This window comes from Aethalodelphis obliquidens, unplaced genomic scaffold (assembly GCF_003676395.1).
Source record: "Aethalodelphis obliquidens isolate GAN/ISIS:26980383/991018 unplaced genomic scaffold, ASM367639v1 scaffold4, whole genome shotgun sequence".
In the NCBI taxonomy this organism is placed as follows: Eukaryota; Metazoa; Chordata; class Mammalia; order Artiodactyla; family Delphinidae; genus Aethalodelphis; species Aethalodelphis obliquidens.
Window position 1 is genome coordinate 75,940,857 of NW_020837948.1, and position 19,184 is coordinate 75,960,040.

Consider the following 19,184-nt stretch of genomic DNA (forward strand, 5'->3'; position numbering starts at 1 on the left):
TAGTTTGGGCCAGGGTAGTTGAACGGGTCTCTTGCCAGGAGCTAGCCCAAGGGAGTTCTGGCAGAGGAGCTGAGCATGAGTGGTGCTGTCCAGAGCAGGAATAGGGTCTCTCCCCTCTCCCCCCAACAAAGATCCCAGCAGCCCAGTAAGAGAAACCACTGTGTGACTGGTGCTGTTGTCTGTCATAGTTGAACCTGGCAGAGCTCTTCTTAGTGAATGGCTGCTAGCCAGTCTTTGAGGGAATACATACATACATACATCTGTCTCTCAGGAAAACTCTAATCATGAGTCCAGGAGACTTGTTTCTTTTATGGGTAAGAAAAAGTTTGCAAAAGGTCAGACATTATCAGCCAGCCTTCATATGAATCTGGGATGAGATGTATTGGCATCTAGAATGCTTTTTATTGTCATAGTCATTAATCTTGTAGGAGAGGCAAAATGGAGCTCAAGTAAGGCCAGAGAAGAGTCACGAATATGATGGAGGAGTGGCAGGGGCTGCTATATGAAGGCAGACTGAAATAATTAGGACTCCTCAGGCTCTAAACAGGGGAGAAGAAATATGATTAGAGTTTAATAAATCCATGAAGAATATGGATTAGGTAATCATAGAATTTACCAGAAGTAGGCAGAGCCCCTTAAAAGCCGAGGAAAAGTGAATTTAGGACAAAAAGAAGGTCTTTCATACCAAGAAAGTAGGTCGTGCACATCAAAACCACTCTTTTGGTAACTGGGCTAAAACTTCTGGCATTGAAGAGCAGTGAAAAAGTCAAGCGTGTCTTTTATTTTAACACTATTTTCTTGAAGCATGGGGGACCCAGAGAGAGCCTAGATCAAGCTTCCTACTAGCCTTTACATTTTCTTTTCTCTTTTCTTAGGCGAAATTTAAATGTCATTCATTCGTCATTCAACAGTTATTCACTGAGGGTGGCTTCTATGCCGTGTTCTCTGCTAAGCACTGTGGATACTAGGATGAAGATGGACAGATATGGTTCCCACAGTCTGGTGATGAATGAGAAACTCTAATAGTCTGTGTGCTGAATTCACAAAAGTGCTGTGAGAGCTTGACATGAATTGCTAATGTACTCTTAGCATCAGAGCAGGCGGCCCTGAGGAAGGGGTGCTCTAACTGGGACCCGAAAGCCAATGAAGCATTCGCTATGCCAAGAGTTGGGAGGGAAGAGGGAGAGGCGTATGTTGAATGCCTTGAGGTGCCAGAGGGTCAGCGTGACTGGAGGTGGGAGGGTGAGAGGGAGAGTAAGAGGAGAATCATGGAGGTGAGGCTGGAGGGGTGGGTGGAAGAAATCATGGAAGGTCTTGTAGACCATGATGATCATTATGGAGGCCGTGTGGAGAATAGAGGGGGCAACGGTGAATGTACTGGGACCCATTGGAGGATGTTGATGTTGTCCAGGCAGCGGTGGCCTGGGCTGGAGAGAGGCAGACAGATTCTAGACCTGTTTCAGAGGTCGTATGGACTGGACTTGTCAGTTGACTAACGTGGATGTGAGAAGTGAGGGTGAGGAATAATCAAGCTTGGTTTATGAGAGTATGACAGCCAGTTAGGCGTCACATTTCATCTGAGTAAGAAGAATTAGCACAGACATTTTATAGGTCTCTTCTCTGATGATCTCCAAAGGACCCAGAAGTCAGTAGGTCTGCCTCCCTCTTACCTCTCTGTCTCCCTCTTCCTCTGTTGAATCTTTCAGGTCCTAAATGCTTCAGACTCTACAAGCTGGCACATAGATGGCCCCTAATAAGTAGATGTCAAATAAGTAGAAAGACCAAAAACTGCATGAGTGGCTTCCAGCCTCCCAAATCCCCTTGTCTTTAACCCTTGCAGAGCAAACGGCAGTTCATAGTACCCTGAGGTCAGTTGACCTGAAGCAAGATTTAGCAAGAGTCAAGATGGCGGTGATATACACAGGAATTCTATTTAATGCTTTTTAAAAGCATTTTATTTTGAAATAACATCAAAGCACTGGAAGACTAGTACACGGAACTTTCCTGTAGACTCTACTCAGGTTCCCCAGTCATTAACATTTTACCATGATTGCTTTATCACATTCCTCACCATCTAGGCGTGGAGATGGTGATGGAGATAGAGATTTAGAAATGTTCTTAGCCAGTTAATTGCAGATGTCAAGACTCTTCATCTCTAAGTGCTATCGTATGTGTTTTCTCAGGACAGTGATATTCCTTACATAACCACAGTCCGTTGATTAAATTCAGAAACTGTAACCTTCAGTGATACTGTCATTGCAGGCTCTGCTATTCAGTCTCTAGTCAGCTGTCACTTGTTGTCCCAACACTGTCGTTTATGATGTCTCTTCCCCCGCCCAATCCAGGAGGCATGGCATTCGTTATGTCTCTCTAGTCTTCTTTAACCTGGAACAGTTCCTCAGTCTTTCTTTGACGTTTTAGAGAACAGGCTGCTTGTCCTGCAGAATGCTCCTCGCGGAGGTGTCGTCTGATTTCCTCGTGCTTGGATGAAGGTGGTGCATTTTTGGCAGAAAAGCTGCATAATGACGTGGCACCCCTCGCGGTGCCCCCGTCTCAGCAAGAGGGGAGCCGGCAAGTCCGAGTGGGTCTCATTCCTGGGAAGTTAACTTTGATTGCTTCGTCAAGGCGGTGTCCTCCTGGTCTCTCACTCTAAAGGTCCCTTTCCTCCGTAGGGTCAATAGGTTATTTAATTACCTCTCAGTACATAGTCATTTGAAATGTGACTAAGCTTTGTGCCTACAGTCATGCTTAAAAGCGCTGCATTTCCCCTCTCTCGGCAGTGTTTTAGAGCACTCTGCTGCAAGGGACCACCACCTGCGCGCCCAGAGTATGACCTGGTCTGCATAGGCCTCACGGGCTCTGGCAAGACCAGCCTCCTGTCCAAGCTCTGCAGCGAAAGCCCCAACAGCGTGGTGTCGACCACAGGTGGGTACAGCGCCGGCTTCTCACCCTTTTCTTCCTCACCCCTGGGATGCTCTCGTTTCCTATGCTGTTGGTGGGGTCCCCTCATTTCACTGAAATGCTTCAGTCTGTTGATTATTTATTTTTAGATACTCTATTTTTCAAACTATATTTAAGGGGGGCTTTAATAGCATCAAATTGCTGCACGCTTCATCCCTCTAGTTGGTCATTTCAGTGCCACTGAATAAATCAAGCCAGGAGGATGTTGATAGAAACTAACCTCGCAACCTGGAATTCTTGTACTGTGATAGATGGGTTCAGCTCAGGCCCACTGAGCGTCCTCCTCCCTTGAAGTGTCACTCTAGCCTACTTGTGTTGGTCACACGCTCCCTACACGGTACAAGTGATAGTCTGAATCTTCTTCCCTGGAAGATGGTGGGCACAGGGACCGTTGATCAGGTTTACCATGTTGTTCCCTGAGGTGGCCAAGAAAAGTCAGTCTAGGCAGTGGTTCTCAATCAGGGCAGATTTTGCTCTCCAGGCGACATCTGGCAATGTCTGGAGACATTTTGGTTCTTACAGCTTGGGCAGGGTGCTACTGACTTCTTTTGAGTAGAGGCCGGGGATGCTGCTAAACATCCTACAGTGCACAGGACGGGCGCCCTCCGTGAGGAATTATGTGGCCCAGAGTATCAAAGTGCTACCAAGAACTTTTCTCACTCGCCAAAAGTGTCCTCTTTTTCCTCTGAAAATGAAGCGGGAAAGACAAGTGTTAACTAGAGAAAATTATGGGAGGTGAAAACCAGAGCTGCTGTGGGAGAACTGACAGGGAAGGAGTGGGCTGGGACATTGTCGGGGAAACTTAAAAAGATTGTTCATTCAGACAGCTTTCTTTTCTGAACACCTATCATGTGCTAGGTCCAGTGTTAGAAACTGGGGATAAGCAGTGATCCCAGCACTCCAGGAGACTCAGGCTATGAGCCACACAGACATTAAGCTTGTGTCCAGAAATACACAAAGGAGGAGAAGCAATCAGTTTTGCTCGGACTGGGGGAAGGGGAGGATGATACATGATGGAGTTTTCTACATTGGATCTTGAGGACGAGCAAGCCTGGCAGACAAGCAGGAATAAGAGAGTGAGGTGGGAGAAGAAAGAAGATTTGGGGACAGAGGGGAAGCTGTGTGAAGGCAGAGGGGCCTGAAACAGGTTGCTACCTCCTGGGAACCACATTTCCGAGTGGCTGCGACACATGGTTAGTAGAATGCCACGAGTTGAGTCACAGGAGATAGGCAGTGGCCAAATCTTGGCAAACCTTTTATACCACACTCAGGAATTTGAGCTTTGTAGATAGCACAGAGACATCTGCACATACTTTAAGCAAAGAGAAACTGTGTGATAAAATATCCATTTGAGAAAGATCACGCTAGCCATGATGCTGAGGCTGAACTGTGGAAAGCTCCATTAGCCATTAACTAAGACAGTGATGGGAGGGAGGGAGAAGAGAGGGGGAGGGAGGAGGGAGGGAATAGATAGGATACTTATTGCAGGCCTAGTATTGACAGAGCTTGCTGGCCAGTTGGGTTTGGAGGATGAGGGAGAGAGAGAAGCCAAGGGTGACTCAGGTCCTGGCTTAGGTGAAGGGTATATGGTGGAACCGTTGACTAGGATTTCCTGTAAGTAGGAAAAATATTGATGACCAAGAGCCTTACCTCATTTCAGGCCAGGTTTTGCCACCAAATAAGTTAGGGGAAGAGTGCAGGCTTTGAAGGCTTTTCAGAGTTTAGAATTGTAGATAAGAAACTGTGGACCTGTGAAGAAACAGAGTCATAGCTTGATTAAAGGATGAGGAAAAGCTTGAGGGGTTCATGATGACTGGTGAGGCCACAGGGAGGATGAACAGAGCTCAAGTGTGGCCTGTTGCAGGAAGCCATTTCTAACTACCTTCCTTTCCCCCACATGGAACTGAGAACTCCCTGCTCTCCCACTGTGAAGTGTTTATCTCTCTACCATTTAGTGCCTGAGACACTGCTGTTGACACATTTATCTCCCCAGGCTAAGGGGCAGATAGAGCATCTTATTTAGCTTGTGCCTCCAGATCCTGGCACACGATTTGGACATAGCTAAGATGCTTGTTGAGTGAATAAGCCTGCAACAGTAAATTGAATCCATATGTTTTTACATAAAATATCGTACCTCTCTGAACCTCATAACTGCTTTTTATGACAGGTAAGATTCTTTTTCCATATTCTGTCTTTAAATCATCTGAGGCTCAAAGGTATGGTGATATGGCTGTTTTCACACAGTTAATGACAGAGGTAGGATGCCAGTGCAGGTCTCCAAATGAAGGTTAGTGGTACCCAAGCCTTAGAATTTCTGATGAGAGTATTATTTGCTAGTTGTCTGTAAAGCTGTGGACGTCTTCTGAGGAATGTGTTACGTAATATGCAGACTTTATTAACTTAACAATTCTTTTAAAGCAAAATAACTTCCTTCAAAATATGTATGAGTAACACAAGTATACCGTTCTTCACTTATCGGAGGTAGAAATGAGAAGCACTATTGCTAGAAGCACAGTTTTGAATTACAATGTACAAAATTATCTGTAAATAATTTTATAATTTATTATTTATAAATTGCAATGCAATATGTTCTATATTTGCTTTTATTCAATTTTTTAATAATATGTTTTCCTCTTACTGGAACCCGTTGTAACATTGTGCGCTAATTGATTTTCTGATGAATTAGTAAGTTGGCTGACATTTTGGATATCAAGCTTCTATGAGTTGTCATTGTCCTGAACCAGGCGCAGTGCCTTTTTTGGAGACCTGTTTGGAGGTCTCGGCTATCAAGAAGTTTATACCTGGGGTAGGATTACCATGATAAACAGTTTAAATTTATTGAATGTTTAATATATGCCAGGAGCTAAGACAGAATAAGTGCTATACTTGATGGTATAAATATGAAAGTTAAAAGAGTGATCATTTCTAATCTGTGGGATCAAAGAAGGCCTCATTCAAATAGGGCCTCATATGAGGGGGAGAATCTAAGGAACGGGGTGAGGAGAGTAAGGATAGAAAGCATAGGGTGTATTTGGAGAACAGTTCGTGATCTTACTGGGTTGAGGCCCAAGATATGGAGGTATAGCATGAGTTGTGACCCAAAGCTAGAGACTAGAGAAGCTACTGAGAGAGACCTGTAACATGGAGAGGTGATCCATCAGGGGCTGTGAGGAATGGAGAGTTAGAGGCAGATGTCATTAATCCTATAAAACTGTCAAAGATATTGGGAAATAGAGAGGAAAGGAAAAGAATCAAATATGACTTCTAGCTGGTGACTGAGTGAAATATAAAAAGTGGGAAGAAGGTGACAGACAGTTTTAAGATACAAGATAATGAGCTTAGTTTTGGACATGCTAATTTGAGGTGTTGGCAGGACTTTCAACAGTGATCCAAATGCCAAAAGACAGGCTGACTAAAGAGAGCTTATAGCAAGAGATCTAGATTTGAGATACAACTGAATTGTTGATTTGCATGAGATTGTTGAGGGATGATGAGCAGAGAGGGAGGAGAAGATGCTAAGCACCAACTATATTTCATTCATTCTTTCTGCATTTGTCGAATGCCTGTTACATGATTGCCACTGATTTAGGCACTAAGGGTGCGTCAGTGAACAAACTAGACAAATATCCTTGCCCTTTGGAGCTTACATTCTAGCATCTGCATTAAACAGGGAATCTAAACCAGGCAGTTCTATATAGTATCATATAAGTCAAATGTGAACAATAGATCAAAGGAACCAGAATTAAATAATATAAACCGAAGTCTAAAATCTGAGAGGAGGCCATGGATGTGGTGACCATTAATGACCAATGGTAGACCAGTTTCAATAGAGCGTTGGGGTAGAAACTAACATGAACCATGAGAGGGTGGTGAGCATGCAGAGGGAATGAGGCACAGACTGTCCATTTTACTCCTTGGGCCCCTGGCTAAGATTGCACATAGATTACTCTTTTAAGAAGGTAACAGAAAGACAGAAACACAGGAAGCAGTGGTGAAGGAGTTTATTTTTGCAAGGAAATGTGCCATGTGAGCATGCTAGTGGACAGAGGTGTAAGGGTGGTGATCAGGAAGAAGGAAACACTGAAGATGTTCAGTAGAGGGCAGGGAGTGCAAGAATAAGTGAAGACTTCTGATTCTGGTCAAGACAGAGTAACTAGAACTGGCTTACCCTCCCACCTGAAATAACCAAAAGGGGGGAACAAAACACAGACAAGATATATAAAACAGTTTTTAAGAAAGTAAATATCAAGCAACAAGGGTTAGTCATCCCTGAGAGATGAGAAACAAATGAGATGAGCCCCACAGTTGCCCCAGCCTACTGCCTCAAGACTGTTCCCAGGCCATGGCACAGCTCCAGTGGGAAGTGAGGTGGAGCTCAGTGGACTCCCTGCATTGAGGGGATAGAGCTGAGAGCTGGAGAGACTAGGGCAGCTAGAGTTCCTAGGACACAGTACTGGAGAGGACAGACTTGTACAGAGAGAGAACCCTAGAGATCTGTAGAGGGTCTCCTTTGAGTATGTGTCATAGTATTCATTGCATGCACATGAGGAAACTACTCAAGGCTAGCAAAAGAACCATCTGAAAGGGCTAGAGGGAACAGTGCCTGGTGTTCACACAGGACTGAGAGTTATGCCTGTTACCACAAGCCAGATTGGAAAAGTCACAATTCACGAGGTAGTGGGTCGAGTACTAAGGAAGGTTTTGCCTTAGGAATCAGCTCTAAGCTGAGCACTGCCCTAGACGCATGTAGCAAATCATATTAATAAGACAAAAGGCTCAAACAGTTTCCTAGAAACTTTAATACACCCCAGAACAAAGCTGTGTAAGATTTACAGAAAGCAAAATTATCCAGCACTTAAGGTAAAATTCACAATGTCTGACATTTAATCAAAAATTACCAGGCATGCAGAGAGGCAGGAAGACATGATTCATAATGAGAAGAATAACCTGTGAATTGAAACTGACTCATAACTGTCACAAAGATTAGAATTAACAAAGAAGGACATTAAAACTGTTATTATAAAAGTATAGACATGCAAAATATCTAAAAAACCATATACAAATTTTAGTGGTGAGCACTACAATATATGAGATGAAATATATACCAGATAGGATTAATGACAGATTAGACATTGCAGAAAAAAGATTAATGACCTTGACGGGCATTAGCATTCGGGACTACTCACAGTAGAGAGAGAGGAGAAAATGGAAAATGCAAAGAGCAGTAGTGACCTGTGGGACAACTCCAAGTCACCTAATATATGGCAACACCTAACTTTGAATCTATCAAGGTGAGGCGGTGGAGAAAGGGACAGAAAAAAATATTTGAAGAAATGATGGCTGAAATGTTTTCAAACTTGAAGATAAACAACAAATCCAAGAAGCTCATTGAACCCCAAGCACAAGAGATATGAACAAAACTACACCAAGTTACATCCTAATAAAATTACTAAAGCCAGTGATAAGAGTGTGATGGTTAATTTTATGTGTCAACTTGGCTGGGCCACAGTTCTCAGGTATGTCGTCAAACATTGTTCTGAATATTTCTGTGAGTGCGTTTTTATATGAGATTAAGATATAAATCCGCAGCCTTTGAGTAAATTTCTTTATATAATGTGGTTGGGCCTCATCTAACCAGTTGAAGGATTGAATAGAACAAAAGACTGACTTCCCCAGAGCAAGAAGGAAATCTGCACTGGGTGGCCTTGGGACTTGAACTGGAGCATCGGCTCTTTCCTGGGTCTCCAGTCTACTGACCTACCCTGCAGATTTTGGACTTGCCAGCCTCCATAGTATTATGAATCAATTCCTTGAAACATTTTTCTGTGTATACACACATCCTATTGGTTCTGTTTCTCTGGAGAATGCCAAGTAATACAAAAAGGAAATCTTAAAAACAGAGAAAAGATGTTACACAGAAACAAAGATAAGAGTGACATCAGATTTCTCACTGCAAACGATGCAAGGGAGAAGGCAATGGAGCACACCTTTAAAGTACTGAAGGGAAAAATAATTATCAGCCTATATCCAACAGAAGTATCTTTCAAAAAGAAACTCAAAATAAAGCCTTTTTCAGACATTAAAAAAGTGAAAGAATTTATTGCTAGCAGACCAAAGTTATAAGAAAATGCTAAAGGAAGTTTTTCAGGCAGGAGAAAAATGATTACAGATGGAAATCTGGATCTATACAAAGCAAAGTAACAGAATGGTGACTACATGGATAATTATATAAGATTTAGTTCTTATTTAAATCTCTTTATAACTGTTTAAATAAAAACAGTATGTTGTGGAGTTTATAACATGTAAAAGTAAAATGCATGAGAACAATAGAATAAAAGTCATAGAGGAAAAAGGGAAATATACTATTGTTGGGTTCTTATATGTGAAGTAGTTTAATAACACTTGAAGGTAGACTATGATAAGTTAAAGATACACTATAAACCCTAAAGCAACCACTAAAATATCAAAAGAAAGTGTGAGAGCCAATAAGGCAACAAATAAGATAAGATGGAACTATAAAAAATAATTAATCAGAAAGAAGGCAGGAAAAAAGGGAACAAGAATATATGGGACAAGTAGAAAACAAGTAGCAAGGTGTTAGCACTCAAACCTGACCATCAGTCATCAAATTAAATGCAAATGGTCTAGACTCCTCAATTAAGAGACTGAGAATATGATTAGATTAAAAAAACAAGACCCAACTATATGCTGACTTTAAATATAAAGACACAAATAGATTAAAAGTAAGAAGATGGAAAAAGATACGTTATGCCGATAGGCATAAGAAAGAGTCAAAAGAGAGTTGGAGCGGCTATATTAATATCAGACAAGGTAGACTTTGGAGCAAAGAACAATACTGGGGATAAAGAAGTTCATTTCATAATGATGAAAGAGTCTTTGAATCAGAGGACATAACAATGCTAAACATTTATGTATGTAATAACTTCAAAACTACACATAGCAAAAACTGACAAAACCCACAATTGTAGTCAGAGATTTCAGTACTCTCAATTATTGATAGAACACGTAGGAAGAAAATAGAGGTAGTAGACTTGAACAACACTATCAGCCACCTGGACCTGATTAACATGTATACAACCCTCTACACAACAGCAGCAGAGAACCTTCTCAAGTGCATTTGTAACATTTACCAAATAAGACCATATTTGAGGACATAAAACAAGTTTCAATAAATTTAAAAGTATTCAAACTACAGACCACATGGAATTGAATTAGAAATCAAGACCATCTCTGGAAAAGTCCCCAAATATTTGGAAACTAAAGTACTTCTAAATAACCCATGGATCAAATAAGAAATCAAAAGAGAAATTGTAAAGTATTTTATACTGAATGAAAATACAACACATCAGAATTTGTGGGATGTCTCTAAAGCAGGACTGTGGGGGAAATTCATAGCTCTGAACCCCTGGATTAGGAAAGAAGGCCCTCAAATCAGTGACCTCAACCTCCACCTTAAGGAACTAAAAGAGACGGACAGGTCAAACCCAAAGTAAGCAAAAGAAAGGAAATAATAAGGATCAAAGTGGAAATCAGTAGAATAGAAAAACAGTAGAGAAAACTCATTAGATCAAAAGCTGCTTCTTTGAGAAGATCAATAAAGCTTAAGAAACTCTAGCCAAACTGATCAGGGAAAAAAAAAATCAAAGATGACACTAATTTATATTATCAGGAATGAGAGAGATTACATCAATATAGAGTCTATAGATATTAAAAGTATAATAGAATATTATGAACAACTTCATACCAGTAAATTTGACAACTTAAATGGATGAATTACTTGAAAGACAAGTTATCAAAGCTCATTCAAGAAGAAATAGAAAGCCCAGATCTATAGTTATTAAAGAAATTGAAATTATAGTTTTTTAAGAAAAAGAACTTGAAGTTTAGTTGGCTTCACTGGTGAATTCTATCAAACATCTGAAGTAATAATGCCACTGCTACACAATATCTTTCAGAAAATTGAAGGAGGAGGGAAGACTTTCCAACTCCTTCTATAAGACCAGCAAGTTTAATGTCAAAACCAGATAAAGACATTGCAAAAAAACTACATACCATATCCCTCATGAACATAGATACCAAAAATATAAACAAAAATCTTGCAAATCAAATCTTAAAGTAGTATATTTTTAATAGGATAATGTGTCATGACCAAGTAACATTTATCCCAGGAATACAGGGTTGGTTTCATGTTCAAAAATCAGTAAATTTAATTTACAATATTAATAAGCTAAGAAAAGAAAACCATGTGATCATCTCAAGAGATGCAAACAAAAAAACAAAAAACATTGATTTCTGATAAAAACTCACCAAAATAGGAACAGAGGGAATTTCCTCAACTGTTAAAGGTCATGTATGAAAACCCTATAGCTGTTGTCATACTTAATGATGAAATACAGAATTTATTCCTGGTCTGATTAGGAATAAGACATGGATGTTTGTTCTCACCGCTTCTGTTCAACATTGTAGTAAAGATTCTGGCCAGTGCATTGGACAAGAAAAAGAAATAAAAGTTTTCCAGGAATAAGTAAAACTTTCTTGGTTTGCTGATGACAGGATCATCTATGTAGAAAATTTGATGGGATCTACAACTTTATACCAACAAATTAGTGATGGCTAATGTGAATTTAGATCTGATAGTTTTGGAGATCTGAAAATTCGGAGGATAGCTTTGATCATTAGTTTGGAGAATGTTGTCTATAAGAGTAGAAGCAGATAGAGTGGTGGACAAATGTGTTGAATTCATTCAGATAGATAAGCAAATGCCCTGAAAGTTGGTAGATGGAAATGCAAAGGTCGACACAGAAACAGATGTCACAACTTTAGCTGGGAAGTTATTAAGAGGTGAGTATGGTAAAGCGGTAAAAGCATTATAAGGAAGCAAAGCTTGTCCTGGCTGGCCCTGATGAGGGAAGGAAAAGCTCTGTTTGCTAGTATAAGAAGGAAGGAAAAGCGGGTAAGAAAATGTTGGCGGCTAGAGAAGACTTTTCTTAACAAAGGTGAGGTTCCCTGTGATTCATTGAGAGGGCTTTGCAAGGATAAAGGCAGGGCAGAGTTGGGCATGAGGTGCAAAGAGAAGAGAAGGGGTAGATGCTTGTTGGTTGAGTCTGTATGATTATTGTAGCTAATGAAGGTGGGCAAGAGGTTGGAGAAACTAATTAGTGGTGACAGAGGAGGGGTGGAGGCAGAGGAGAACCAAGCAGGCTGATTTTAGTTATCAGTGGACCCACAAAACCCAGTCCTCACCAGAGTTCCAGACGGACATTGCCAGCCTGTTCAAACTCAACTGCCGGCTCCTTTTTGTTGTGTATGTATGCAGCTGAAGAAGAAGAAAGGAGGTAAAAGGAAGGTCCTAAAATAAATGACAAAACCCAATGGCAAGAAAAGGTAACTAGAAGAAATGAGGAGGTCAGAAAGCCACATGTGCATGTGAACATTCAATGTGAGGACGGGAGAATAGCTGAAGGAGGTCCTACGGAGAATAATGTACAAAGTGAACGAGCAAGGAAGCTAACTACATAAAAGTTTAGAAGGACTGGAAAGCTAAGATTAAGATGACAAATGTAAGTAAAAGCAATGCTGTTGAGAAGTATTTCTATCAGATATTACAGATAAGAGTTTATGACAGTCCCATTTAGAGAATTCAGTCACATTCACAAGTAGTGTCTAGAATCTAATTGATTAATTAAGCTAAGTCCACAAAGGTATTCAGGAAAAGAATTAATGGCAAACAAATAAATGGAAAGGTTTGGCTTTACAAGAAGTTCAACTTTACTAGAAAATAAATAAGAAAATGTTAATTTTATACCTAAATTTACCAAAACGTGTGTTGACCGTTTTTTTTTGAAAGAAGTTATTCATATAAATTAAAGGTTACCAAAATATTTACATCCCTTGGCCTAATAAGCGTGTCACTAAGAATTTCCATTAAGTGTGTAATTTCAAAGAAACTGTATGAACAAACTGATTCCTTGCAACATTTTGTATAACTAAAACTTTAAAGTAATTTAAATGTCCTATATTAAAGGAATTTGTTAATTAACTCGTGGTACATCAGTTGAAATGATCATATATTGGAAAACACGATCTTCTGTCAAGGAAAATTAAATTTACATTCATTTTGAAAATTAAACCTTGCAAAACTATGCTTTTGAATCAAAAATGGGAAAAAAAATGTAAAAAGTAACTATGGGCTTTGTTGGTATGGTCGAATTATGTGTGAAATTTTATTCTCTTAAATTATTTCTCTATTTTATAATGTTTTGATAATATAAAGCCAATTAAAAATGAAATATTTGTTGGAAGAGTTTGGAACAGTTGAAAAGATACACTGAGAATTAGTTCCTTAAAATGAAAACATGACACACAAGGGTATGTCTATCCATTTCAGCAAGGCAAGAATGTCAGCCTTTTCTTCAGAAGTAAAGGGAATACAGACTTTATTGGATTGTTAACTTCAGCAGTCTTTTACTTTGACATAATTTTAAAAAGATACTTAAATTGTCAAAACTCAAAGGGCCAAGAAGTCCTGAAAAGAGCAGGTCTTGCTGATAGAGGAAAAAAATTGAGTAGCTTACACATTGGTCTAGAAACAAAAGTGAACTTTGTCCAGAGTGAATTCCTTGACTGTATATGCCCAAAGAATTTGTTGATAAAAGGGATTGTTAACCTGTAGATTACACAATATTCGCTTTTTTTTCTTTTTAAAACAGAGGAATGGAGTCTAAAGGTTTAGGATAATATATTGTTGTAACATAGAGAACAATCTAGAGAAAATTGAACACTTGGAATTGAAAAAGGTTGAAAAATCTCTTCTAGGGATATATATTACCATGTTTGAAAATTTGTCAAGTGATATGTCAGTCAGTTAAAATAGAAAACAATTATGGTAATTTGAAAGAAATACAGAAAAGTTTATGAAAATTTGAATCAGACATTTTAATAACTTTAGTATTAGCTGCATACACGTTAAGAAGAAATAAGTTAGAAAGTCGAATTTGGTATCTGCTAAAGAATTGTGTTTTATAAATGCTGGTAGATTAAATTTCCTTTTATGATGTTGAAATGATATTTAGAAGAATTTCGCTGGACCATTGTCCAAACATCACAAAACTAACGCATAAATCATGTCCTTGGTCCAAGTCAAGGCCACCAGATCTGTGGAATGTCTTTCCCTTTATCAGTTCTTAGAGTGACCCAGGAATGTCAGAAGCACACACCGAGTACCTGTGTACATGTGTGCAGGCTTGTGTATGTGTGGCAGGGGAAGGGGGGAGGTTGGTCTGTAGGTCCAAGCGAAATAGTCCTGTGTTCCACACAATGAATAAAAATAGACTAACCTCCCTCTGAAACCTAATTTTGTTACGATTCCAGTAATGCTTTCCCCGCATAAAAAATTTCAAATCCATCTCCCTTGTATCACAGGCTTTTTTGGATTTAAGGACTAAAAGACAAAAGCTGAAAGTCTATGCAAACAATTATTTCCCCAAAGGGTTGCTAAGTCATATATTTATTAAAATTTGTGGGGTTAAATCTTAGGGGAGGTTTCAGTCTTACTAATGTAGCTTAAATAGGCCAGGAAAAAATGACTACGTAACTTAGGCTTCAGCCATCAAATTGTTTGAATGGAGTCGGGAGACCTACCCCTGAGGCCTTCAGCCAAATACTGGAGGCCATTGATGGTTGACTCAGTTGTTACTGTTATTTCCTTCTCCTTGTTTAATATAAATAATGGAATCCTAACATTAGAGGAAACTTTAAAAAGCTAATCTAGTCCACTCATTTTGCAGATGAGGGATTCAAAGTCAAGAAAAAGTAGCTGGATAAAAAGAAACGAAATTGAGCTGTTTGTAATGAGGTGGATAGACCTAGAGTCTGTCATACAGAGTGAAGTAAGTCAGAAAGAGAAAGACAAATACCGTATGCTAACACATATATATGGAATTTAAGAAAAAAAAATGTCATGAAGAACCTAGGGGTAAGACAAGAATAAAGACACAGACCTACTAGAGAATGGACTTGAGGATATGGGGAGGGGGAAGGGTGAGCTGCGACAAAGCGAGAGAGAGGCATGGACATATATACACTACCAAACATAAGGTAGATAGCTAGTGGGAAGCAGCCGCATAGCACAGGGAGATCAGCTCAGTGCTTTGTGACCACCTAGAGGGGTGGGATAGGGAGGGTGGGAGGGAGATGCAAGAGGGAAGACATATGGGAACATATGTATATGTATAACTGATTCACTTTGTTATAAAGCAGAAACTAGCACACCGTTGTAAAGCAATTGTACTCCAATAAAGATGTAAAAACATAAAAAATAAATAAAAAAAAGAAAAAAGTGCCTGGTGAGTCTAAGAGCTGTGACAGGGTTTTAGGACAGTGCTCTTGTTCCATCAGCTCACTGACTTCCTGAGAAGAGCGTCGGAGGATGCTTATTTTTTCGAAGAAGGAACAGAGCGAGCACACTGTCATGGCTGAGTCAGTTGGACATTTTCCCTCCCCTCCTGAGTTCCTGGTTTTATTAATAACGTCTTTAAAAAAGTACTCTCTAAACTCATACTATTATTTTTACTCCATTAATAAGGAAATGTAGTATAGACCTGAGAACACAAGAATCAAAATAGATTCCTTGTGTTGGATTATTTATAAATACGAGGGAAAATAATTAGTGGGATTATTAGGTATGTGTGTATTTTTTCCAGTCAGCTCCACCGTTATTTAGGTTCAAAATTGGAAATTTTGAATCCATCATCTTGTTGGTATGTGGAAGAGGTGCTATAGTGTGGAGCTCTGGTGGACTCAGGTGATGAGACCTGAGTTCAGGTTTTAAATACAGCATTTAGTACTTTTGGCTAGGCACTTAACCCTTCTAGACTTCACTTGCTTCCTGGAACAGTAGTTAGTTCATTAAGTTAAGGATGGTCGTAAGAGCTAAAATACAGTCGTCGCTTGGTATATGAGGGGGACTGGTGACCACCTTCCCCTGCAACGGATACCAAAATTTGAGGATGCTCAAGTCCTTTATGTAAAAATACAGTATTTGCATGTAACCTACACACATCCTCCCATATGCTTCAAATCATCTCTAGATTACCAATAATACCTAATACAATGTAAATACAATGTAAATGGCCTGGACACAGCAAATTCAAGTTTTGCTTCTTGGAATTTTCTGGAAATTTTTTTCCCAAATATTTTCGGTCTGTTTGGTTGAATATGTGGATGCAGAACCCTCGGATATGGAGGGCTGACTAAATATAAACCCTTAGCACAGATCTTTAAACCAATATTGAGATCCTATTATGACCAAGCACTGGCATACAAGATACACTGTACACTGTATCTCTATTACGAATCCTTGCAGTCTAGCTGGGGAACAAACATAAAACAAGTAAATAAACTGATATGTAATTAGAACCGTGAAAGTCATGTAGGAGAAATGCTGAGTGTCCCAAGCACACAGATCCAAAAAAACCAACCTATTTCAGGAACACCAGAGAAGGCCTGCCTGACAAAGTGAAGTTCTGATACCACCTGAAGGGTAAAGAGTTTGCCAGAAGGGCAAAGTACACACACTTTTGGAGCAGTAGGTGCAAAGGCCCTGAGATGGAAGGAACATGGCTTGTTTTAGGAACTGAAGAATATTAAGTGAGGGGGAGATGGTACAAAATAAGCCTAGGGAAGGAAAGAGGAACCAGATCAGGTAGGGCCTTGTTAGGTGTTTCAAACTATACCTTGAGTAGTGAGAAGGTATTAGACCCTTTTAAGTAGGGGAATGATGTAAACAGAAGTACATTTCAGGAAATCACTTCTGCCAATGTGTGGGGATGACTGAGGAGGCCAATAATAGATGCAGAGTTTAGTTAGGAGGTTCACCACATGGTGATGGTGGTGGCTTGACGAGAGTTGTACTGTGAGGATGAAGAGAAGTAGGCTTTTTTTTTTTTTTTTGAGGTACGCGGGCCCCTCACTGTTGTGGCCTCTCCCGTTGTGGAGCACAGGCTCCGGATGCGCAGGCTCAGCGGCCATGGCTCACGGGCCCGGCCGTTCCGCGGCATGTGGGATCTTCCCGGACCGGGGCACGAACCCGTGTCCCCTGCATCGGCAGGCAGACTCTCAACCACTGCGCCACCAGGGACGCCCTCAGAAGTAGGCATTTTTGAGAACTATTTAGCAGGTGAAATTTAAAGGCTTTGGGGATTGGTTGATTGAGAGGAAAAGAAGTGTTAAGGAGGACCACAAATATTTAGTCTATAGAAGTCCTCAATAAATGTTGTTTTGATTGCTTCTTCAGCAACTTTTATTTTTACCACTGCTTTCATAATATATCTGAACTTGAGGCCACACATGATTTTGATTGGGAGAAAGCATTCAGTGATTATTTGATGACCATTAGTATTCTGAATTTTTAGTTTTACTTATTTAAAAACAAAACACTTTATAGCACTGATTACCTTCTGTTTTCATTTACAGCTGAGGAAACTGAGGCACAGAGGAATTAAGTAACTTGCTCAGAGTCAGACAGTTAATAATGGTAGAGCCAGAATTTGAACCCAGACATTCTTACTGTAGAGCCCATGCAATCCAGTGATTTTCATTCCTCAAAGCAACCCTTTGAGAAAGGTATTTTGATGGATTGACCTTTGTAACCCTACTAAATATTAATTTCCCTTCTTGACCTCATCCAACTCAGTGTAAAGGAATAAAATACAATTGATCTGATGGTTGCCCTTCTTGATTGCCCTTCTGGTGAACTGAAAATGTGTCTTTACATTTTAAGTCTTTTTAATCCTTGCAAACAGAATGACTAAAATAGAAAAATATTGTTTCTCTTCCATAAATAGTACATTCTCTTATTTTCTGGACTGATTATCTAGGCTTCATCCTCTGAACATTAATTACCACAGCTATATTGTAAAAATAATACAAAGACAGCAAAGTGGAAGACTGCATATACCTTTGCAGTATAAATCTAGCCACATATGTTCTGTGTGAAGAGAAAACATTTATGAGTATTCTGCAGGAACATTTATATGCCTATAAATAACATTGCTAGGTTACTTTGCTTAGAGTGAACATTGGACGACATTTTTGTAGTCAATTTATTATGAAGTCTGTGTAAGGATTCAAAATTCAAAATCTGCCTGTTGGGGCTTCCCTGGTGGCGCAGTGGTTGAGAGTCCGCCTGACGATGCAGGGGGCGCGGGTTCGTGCCCCGGTCCGGGAAGATCCCACATGCCGCGGAGCGGCTGGGCCCGTGAGCCATGGCCGCTGAGCCTGTGCATCCGGAGCCTGTGCTCCGCAACGGGAGAGGCCACAACAGTGAGAGGCCCGTGTACTGAAAAAAAAAAAAAAAAAAAAAAAATCTGCCTGTTGGATCAATAAATTTCAAAAGTTGTATTTTGCATATGGGTGTGGTAATTTCCAGAAGGATATTTCTTCCCTCTGGGTGCCTGCATATTGTCGGCTTTTAAGAATCAAAACAGATGAAATATTGCTGATGTGCTCCATAACTATTTCTTTTTCAAAGTTGGGGTTTGTCCCATTTCTCTGGAAAATCCATACTTGGGTTGTCCTGAACCTAGCCACTAATAGACTGTTTAGCACTTACATAGTGTTTTCGTTTTCAGGATTTCACAATCATTGCCTTTTAATCCATGTAACACCCCTGTGTGGTAGGTAGATACAGTCAAGCATCCAAGTCTCCTGTGGGCGAATTTCAGTGCCAGCAGGAGTATTGTGATTGGCGCTGAGTTTCCGTAATTTCCCAGAGGCCAGACACCTGGAGAAGCTTTCCTGCAGACCCAGGTATATGCCAGTATGTCAGCCACATGAAGCTGCCCCCTACTCCTGCTATCTTACTAAGATTCAGTGACTGCACGCACCATTAATCATAGTGCTACGCCCACTGTGTCAGTCTGTATTAAACCCACATAGGAAGGGTATGTTTTGGAAGGTTCTCAGAGAGCCCAATGAACATTTACGTTCTGTACAACAAATTTCAACAGTTTACACTTCCATCACTCCAACAAAGGTACTTTTCATTCAGTGATAACATTTATGGCTCCAACTAAATACTTCGTAAATGAGCACCAGCATTTCTGTCTTGAGTCTGTAATATATTCAGGCAGGCAGAAGATATGTGTACCTAATGATTAAATCGTCAACAACATGGCATCCACTGAAATAGAATGTCGGCAGTC

At 40.1% G+C, this 19,184-nt stretch overlaps 1 protein-coding gene across 3 annotated transcripts in view; it reads left to right on the top strand.

Moving 5' to 3' along the window:
- The window catches only part of ARL15 (ARF like GTPase 15), a 419,297-nt gene that overhangs the window by 132,636 nt on the left and 267,477 nt on the right, over positions 1 to 19,184 (top strand). For all 3 annotated transcript variants that reach the window (XM_027101127.1, XM_027101125.1, XM_027101126.1), the window contains one exon: positions 2,781 to 2,925. In XM_027101127.1, coding sequence (XP_026956928.1) covers positions 2,781 to 2,925 — 145 coding nt within the window. The remainder of the gene's footprint in view (positions 1 to 2,780; positions 2,926 to 19,184) is intronic.